The 7637-nt window shown below is 38.1% G+C and overlaps 1 protein-coding gene across 1 annotated transcript; it reads right to left on the reverse strand.

The window, feature by feature from the left end:
• Positions 1-1880: 1880 nt before the first annotated feature.
• On the reverse strand, positions 1881-6991 carry parp16 (poly (ADP-ribose) polymerase family, member 16). Its single transcript, XM_073472544.1, has 7 exons — positions 6938-6991; positions 5995-6191; positions 5313-5450; positions 5020-5226; positions 4643-4814; positions 4164-4308; positions 1881-3734 (listed from the first exon to the last, which is right to left on the reverse strand). Exons 2-7 carry the CDS (start codon positions 6181-6183, stop codon positions 3599-3601), a joined length of 987 nt encoding a protein of 328 aa, XP_073328645.1. The 5' UTR covers positions 6184-6191; positions 6938-6991; the 3' UTR covers positions 1881-3598.
• Positions 6992-7637: the final 646 nt, after the last annotated feature.

The raw sequence follows: 7637 nt of genomic DNA on the forward strand, positions 1-7637 counted from the left end.
AGCCTCAGTTGCACTTTATGTTGAGTTCTAATTAGCTCTTGCAGTCTTACCTTCAATATCCAGTCTTTATGAAGAACAAAGATGAGGAATCAGTGCTTACTTAGTCTAATAATGATATTATTGTCCAATTTATCCGACCTGTTCAAAAATTATGACAATGAATTGAATTTGTTTTATAGTAAAAACCATAACTCAAAAAAATATTTATCTCCTAATTTCTTTTCAGTCAAAAGTAAAACCAGCCTCCCCATCACTTATAAACAGATACTGACAGCAGGACAAAAAGAGACTAAAAAAACAAACTGAAAACATAAAATGTCATTTGAGTCTTTATGTCTCAAGTCAAGTCACGAGTCTTTAACTTTAGCTATCAAAAAAGTGACTCGAGTTGTCTCGAGTCCACATCTCTGGTGCTAACACACTACTAAGATAGTGGATAAGTCAAACATTATATGTATTAAACATCAGCATGGTGACATTGTCATTGTGAGAACGTTAGCATGTTGGCATTAAGCTCAAAGCACTATTGTGTCTAGGCACAGCCTGACAGAGCTGACAGCACTCACAGCTGTAAACTCTTGGTCTTGTTCTTAAATTTAGTCTTCTACAAAGAACTGCGTTCATAGCGAATGATTGAACCAATTTGGACACATGAATTGAGATAAATGAAGAGGAATAATACGGGTACAACAGTCTATCATATGACAGAGTCATATCAGTCCAGCACGGTGTCTCTAATGTTCCCATTTTGGGAAGTTTTTCTGGATCACAGGAGAAGTGAAGCGTGTTGAGTCCCCTCTGCCATCGCTGCCCCCCTGACAGTTGATGGTTATTGAATAACAGATGGTTTATGAGGCAGCAATAATGAAGCTTGTACAGAAAGGGAATAAAGTGTGGACCAACAATGGACAGTTTGTTCTGTGTCCTTCGAATGTGAGACATTTCTGAGGCAGTTTATCTGGAGGATTTCGCAAGAAGGAATCTGATTTTATACCAAAACAAAGGCCTGCGTTTTCTTTCATCTTCTTTTAACTTGTGAGTCAGCTGCATCACTAAAGTAGTACGATATCTAAATAATATCCGGTGTCTAATAAGACAAAAGAGAGCACTGTGCAGCTCGACGTCTGAAGCAAGTGCCAGGAGAGGGAAACGTGAGCAAACTAATAAGAAATAGTGCCTGTGCCATCAGTACTGTACATGCAATTCAAATCTGGCCATAATAGACCTACCTGAAAAAAAAAAAAAAAATATATATATATATATATATATATATATATATATATATATATATATATATATATAGATACATATATAGATACATATGCATATATATATGAAATTTGTATCAATTTCCAAATTGAGCACTCCATCATCTTAGTTAATAATTTCTCATTTTACAAGGTTGTATGACAAACCACAACTATCCAGATTCTCTTGCTTTTGATCATTTCTTGTGCCTCTAATTGTAGACACACATCATCGTATCAGTTGTCTATTAGAACGACAGGATCTGTCACCAAAGCGGGCCGCCTCTGTTATCAATCCCATATAGCCGTCTCACTTTTTTTTTTACTGATAAAAACAGAGGATAACAAAGGACTGTGTGCGTGCCAGCTGTAATAAATGTGCCCCTGTCAGAGGAAGCCCATGTTAAAGTTTGAATACAAGACAAAACCCGGGAACAATAGAAAAGAACAAGAGATTACGATGAAGGAGTGACCTTAAAGTAGATGTTGATGTATGGGAGCAGCTGCAGAGATTTCAACATGATTATTTGTGTTATAGGGATTTTAAACCAGCCTGACAATCATTTAAAGTCAACCATTACACTTTGGAGATTTTTAAATCAACTTTAGAACAAACTCACAAAACAATTTAAATCAAAAGTATATTTTTATTTGTCAAAAATTGTAACAAATGTTATAAACCTGTTGCCTTTAAGAGGATAAAACAGCTGACTTCCTTTATTTCAACATGTGGAAGTTCTGATCCACATGTGAAATAAAAAGCCAATCACAAATAAATGAATGTATGTAATTCACATGCTGCAATTTTTAGTTCACATGTGAAAAAAAGCATATTATGTGTCATTTCATGTCGAAATTCTAATCCACATGTGAAAAAGACAAACACGTATTAATGTATTTAATCACATGTAACAATAATTTCATCTTGTCTGAAAAAAGCTGATCTCATGTGAACTTTGTTGTTGATGTGATGTGAAATGTAAATTTCTTAGGTGGAAATTGTATTTCATGTGTGGAAAAAGCCAATTACTTGTGAAAATGTCCAGTTCACATATAACATTTTCTTTTCACATGTGAAAATAGCAGATCACATGTGACATTTTATTTTCATACGCTGAAATTTTAGTTCACGTGAAAAAAATAGCAGTCACATGTGAAGAAGCCAACCACATAGGAATAAATGTTATTCACATATTTAAAAAAATCAGTCATGTGTGAATAAAGCCAATCTGTGAAATTTGTGAAAATGTCCAGTTCACGACACTATTTTAGTTCACATGTGAAAATGCAATATTGAAGGAGCAAAGTAAACGTAATTTCATGTCCTATGTTTTTGTTTCCACATGTGAAAACATTACATTCACAATTTTCACATGTGACTTCATAGAAAAATATATCCAAAATTATTATGAACGAGGTTGTCAGTGGCCTTTCTATGAACAATTATATAATCATCATGTATAATTACAATATGTCAGCATAACAAATATGGCCACCCCATATATTTTTCCTTCATGAACCTAATTATTATAGTCAGTATGTTAAAGTTAACGGACTGTAAATCATGAGTTATAGAAAGCCCCTTCCCATTTATTTTCTAAAAGCTGAGTGATAGAGTCATACATTAAAAGGTAAGCGTTTCAATTAGAACATTGTCATCAGTGACTGATCAAACAGATAAGAGTCAATATGATGAGTTCATGTGCAAGAAAGTCCTCAGTGCCTAACAAGGGTTGCAGCAGTATAGCGTGGTATGAAAATGGTTGGTTATCGTAACGTGTACGTTCGGTTATCTACATTACATTATATTTTGTAATGTAGATAATCAAAAGTACATAATATTGTGTGAAATTCAAATAAAGCATTCTCTTCAACCAAAAGACAAAAAACAACTTTTGTTTTCATTCTTTTAAGGATAAGTGATAATAATAATTGTGTAATACTGTAGATTAAGATCTTATCTGAGATGATTATCATACAATTAAAATCTCATACCGTCGCAACCCTAACCTAGACATAACCAAAAACTGCATCTCGACGCTGATCTGCAAAACAATGTTTAATATAACATACAAATTATAGATGAAACATTGCATAACATTTTTAAAATGCAGAATGGTCTTAGCACTCATTTCCAACAAAACCAGTACATAATAAGATCCCAATAGCTGCTTTTTGAGAAGGTATTATCTTGATATAACAGTAGTTATAGTTATTGGTACGGAAAAAACAAAAGAACCATTGTAGAGAGAAAACAGTATTAAAAGGTGCATAAAAGTGGCCTCCAGTCAGTCTCTGATCAGGAAGGCACTGTGATAATAAACATCCAGGCCGTCTGTCCCGCTGTCTTGTCACCTGAACAGTCGGTTCCAAAAGGATACGAAGGTGGTGGAGTTAAAGGCACCGATAAATATGAGCAGCAGAAGGTAGAGACTCATCATGATGGCAAAATGGTGTCTGAGGAGCCACGAGGTGCTGCGGGAATGTCTGAAGAAGAAAACCATACAAAGATTATATTTTGTTTACCAGCAAGAGAAAATTATACTCATTTACTTTGTCTTACTTTGTTTTCAGAAAACAAGAGGCATGTACTGCACTATGTGTGTTGTTATAGTTCCAACATGCTGGTAACATATGATAAGAATTGTAATTAAAGTTGGTTTAAAACATTCATCTGTTTCTGTCAGCATCCAAGAAGCTGCTTCTCTTTTAGGGCCCAGACACATAAAGCCGACATCGAAAGATCAGTGGCGATGAAGGCTGACTATTGCATTGCCTCACATCACCTGCGTCTCAGCCAAAAAGCTGCACTTGAACACACCGTGAAGAGAACAACAAGGTCACGGTAGTCTGTATTTGTAGTAAACTTAAGTATGTATAACAGTATCAACAATAATAACAACAGGAGATTCTTACCTGGACAGGTGCCTCCTCTGAGAGTAAACAAGCAGGTACTTGATGCGCAAAAGCTGATTGTTGGTAACTACAAAGTACTTCTGCGGTACTTCCCCTCCTTCGCTGTTCTTTGCTCTTGAGCGCTGTCGGTCAATGATTTCAGAATCTGAAATGGGAAATGAGTGGCTGGTTTTAATTTTGGAGATGTACCGATACCATTTTCTCCTTCCCCTCACTGATTCCGATAACAGAACTTTGTTTTTTGGCCGATGCCGAGTATCGAATGTTTTCATTATTAACAGCTGCAAACTACTAGCCCTGAATAGATGGTTTGCTGCTGGGAAGTAGCAGTGTACCGTTCGTAATAAATTCGGTGCATAGACTTGTGTACTCACTGATACCGATTACAGCTGTTTAACCAGTATCTGAGGCATTTTCGTATTAAATACGATTATTTTCGTAAATTTGTACTATTCTGTGCATGCAGTGAGTCAACACACCTTTTTTCTTCACCTGGCACTTAACATCTGGGTGATCAATGACTTCGCACAAGGCAACACAGCTGAGCAGTGGACCCAGGAGGCTTTCTCGCCAGCCGCTGCTGTGCGGACTGTAGAGGACAGCCATGCTGAGGTCACTGGTGAGGTAGGTCCCCTCTCCAAACACTGAGTTCTGCACACAACATGCAGAAAAGGTGGACTGAGTTTTTGTGTCAGGCAGAAACAAAAAAAAAATCTCTGATTTCTACTTCATCCTTTAGTATTCTCTGCGCTACAACAGCTTCACAAAGTCTTTTCTATTATATTATATATTGAGGTTTATAGGGGACAGCCTGTTATTGCCACAGACAAGATGAAGCAGTGATGCCAGGATTAACCTTGTTGAGGTGACAGTGCAGGCCATTGTGAATGATAGAGTGAAAGTTCTCCAGGCGGCTCCCGTGGAATGCATAGAAGACGTCTCTGTCTGCCCTCGTCTTCTCAAACCTGGCATTCAACTGATCACAATATTCCAGCTCAAACAGGAAGTCTGGCACGGGAGCAGAAATCCCATCATTCTCCGTCAGGTTACAAAGTTTGGCATACTGGTTAAGATCGAAGAAACATACCGTTAACAAAAAAGCATGTCAAAGACACCGTTGTTTATGTATTCATTCTTGTCGTGATGTACCTCTTCTTTCTGTAGTGTCTTCACAGCAAAGCTCTTTGAAGAGAGAATCCAGTGAGTGAGAGCCAGATGATGATCTCCTTCTCTGGGTCGTAGTCTCACCAACTCTCTCACGCCAGGCAAAGACTTCACATCTGCCAACTAAAGAGAAAACACAAATTGTTCTGAATACTGTTATTTTTCGTCAGTGTTGATCAAATGTTAGAGACACGCTCATTGCAAATACCCTAAGAATGATTAAATACTGCGTGTGTAAGAAGTGGATATGAGCAGATTCAGCCTTGTATTCATCATAGTAATTCTGATTAGTCTGACACTTGCATCCCATGATAGCATCCCAAAGGTACAAATCTTTGTTTGAGGTACCTACTAAACTGAAAAGATCTTAAATCTTTATGTGACTCATAAGCTTTACAATATAACTGTCTATAAAGTTTTTGTACATTCAGTGTTTCTCACCAAAAGCATTGTTAATACCTCTGAAATCATTTACAAAGCCATTTTAATGTTGTGAATCTACATTGTTGTTTTTCGGTCTTGTTCTTCACCTTTATTATTGACACTCTGCAGCATCCTGCAGTACATTACTGCCACCAAGTGAGTGTGTTATGTCAATGCTTGACATGCAAGCATAAATGCTGCAGAAGTCGGTGTTCAGAAGCTTTTCACTGTCACTACATCTTACCAGCTCATCAAAGTCCTTATTATCACCACTTATATATCGAGGAGGAAAGGGTCTGAGCAAAGAGTCCCTCTTGTAGCTCTGCGCAGCAGCAACAAACAGGCTGCAGCGGAGGTCTGCTGCTACTGGGTCTCTGTGCAGGCAGGAGCACACCAGCTCTCTGACCGCCTCAGGTGGGAGCGGTGGCTGCATTCCCAGCTCTGTAGACATAGGCGATAAGATAGCACAGACAAATAATAAGTTGGGTGACATCAGCACAGTGAACACCTCATGACAACGTATATTAGGGGGTAAAAGAAATAGATTAAAAACTGTTTGTTGAGCCAGACTGTGCTCAACCAGAATGTGCTCAACCAATCAGAATCTGATGAATTATAAAAATTAATCTTCTGATTGATATGTAAAACATTTTTTAAAAAGCCATCACAGTCCAAAACATGTGAATCATCTTCTCTGACTTTGAAGGGAGGATATGACAGGAATACAAAACACCACCTAACTCAGTTTGCACTGTTGTGACCCTGTTGGTAAGAGACTAAACAGGTAACTGGCTCAGTTAGCTCGTCTACTAACACAAGTTAGGCACGACGTTACTTTTGTCAATGTAGCTGTAACTTTTAAGGTCGACACCAAAACTGAAACAGACCCAAAAGTCCAGCGTACAGCTTTTGTCTTTGCTGACAACGTTGCTGGGAATAGCTGACGTTACTGTTTAGTTCCTGTTTTAGCCAGTATTGTTGTTGCTAGCACAGGAGGATGTGAAGAAGCTACGTTAGCTAACATTAGCTGCGCTACAAGTGAAAGGCTGCTAATATCTAACGCCGAGTATCAAATACAGCTTTGTCGGACTACTGCGGGATCCTGAATGAGTCATGAATACATCCCTGTGGCACACAGACCTATTTCACCTGACACACACTAGTTTCATGTCATTATTTGCCGTTACCTTCAGTCTTCCTCAACTCATAGCACAGCAGGAAGAGCTAACGCTAGCTTTAAGGACTGGTGCGTTCATGCGCCATGAAATAAACGGATTTTTTTCCTCATTTAAGCGCATGGACGAAATGTGTAAACACAAACATGGAAGATAAGAAATGCGTAGGGGGGGGGGTATGCTAGTAAATACAGAGGAAGAGCACAAAAACGTTAATACGTGTTTCGTGTGCATATTTAACCTTCACTCTACTTTGCGCCAGAAGCAACAACTATAAATTCACGAGTGACTGTGAACGCAGCACTCATCACACTGCACTGATGTCCAGGGAGCCACAGCAGGAATAACAACAGTCTGTCTGCAGCAACCAGAGTGCAGAGTGTGTACTCTGTTATGGTCTATGACCTGTGTTACACAAATAAACTTACCCTGCCTAAAATGTGTTATTTGGGCTGAAAGACTTCTGAAAAATAAGTAAATGGACCTCTGAAATATGTAAAATATATTATATCCACCTCTATATTCATTTCTTCAATACAACTGTTTAATTTTTTGCTGTGATATTTGCATAGTAGTGTATTTAATAGTATGTTTACTGGCAGCCAATCAGATCAGATTGTTCGATGCCTCCTCTGATTTTCAGCACTGTGGACAGCATCGGCGCGGGGCGGAGCTTGTTGACCTATTTCTGTTTTATCATTGGTCAATTCAG

The sequence above is a fragment of the Pagrus major genome, chromosome 8, assembly GCF_040436345.1.
Source record: "Pagrus major chromosome 8, Pma_NU_1.0".
NCBI classification, from domain to species: domain Eukaryota; kingdom Metazoa; phylum Chordata; class Actinopteri; order Spariformes; family Sparidae; genus Pagrus; species Pagrus major.

What these genes read in the sequence shown, in the direction of transcription:
- parp16 (XM_073472544.1), bottom strand. Translation starts at nt 6,183, where the DNA reads ATGCAGCCACCGCTCCCACCTGAGGCGGTCAGAGAGCTGGTGTGCTCC. An exon ending in ATAAGGACTTTGATGAGCTG is followed by an intron (nt 5,451 to 5,994) that starts GTAAGATGTAGT and finishes TTTTCTCTTTAG; the next exon opens with TTGGCAGATGTGAAGTCTTT. An exon ending in CAGAGGAGGCACCTGTCCAG is followed by an intron (nt 3,735 to 4,163) that starts GTAAGAATCTCC and finishes TTTCTTCTTCAG; the next exon opens with ACATTCCCGCAGCACCTCGT.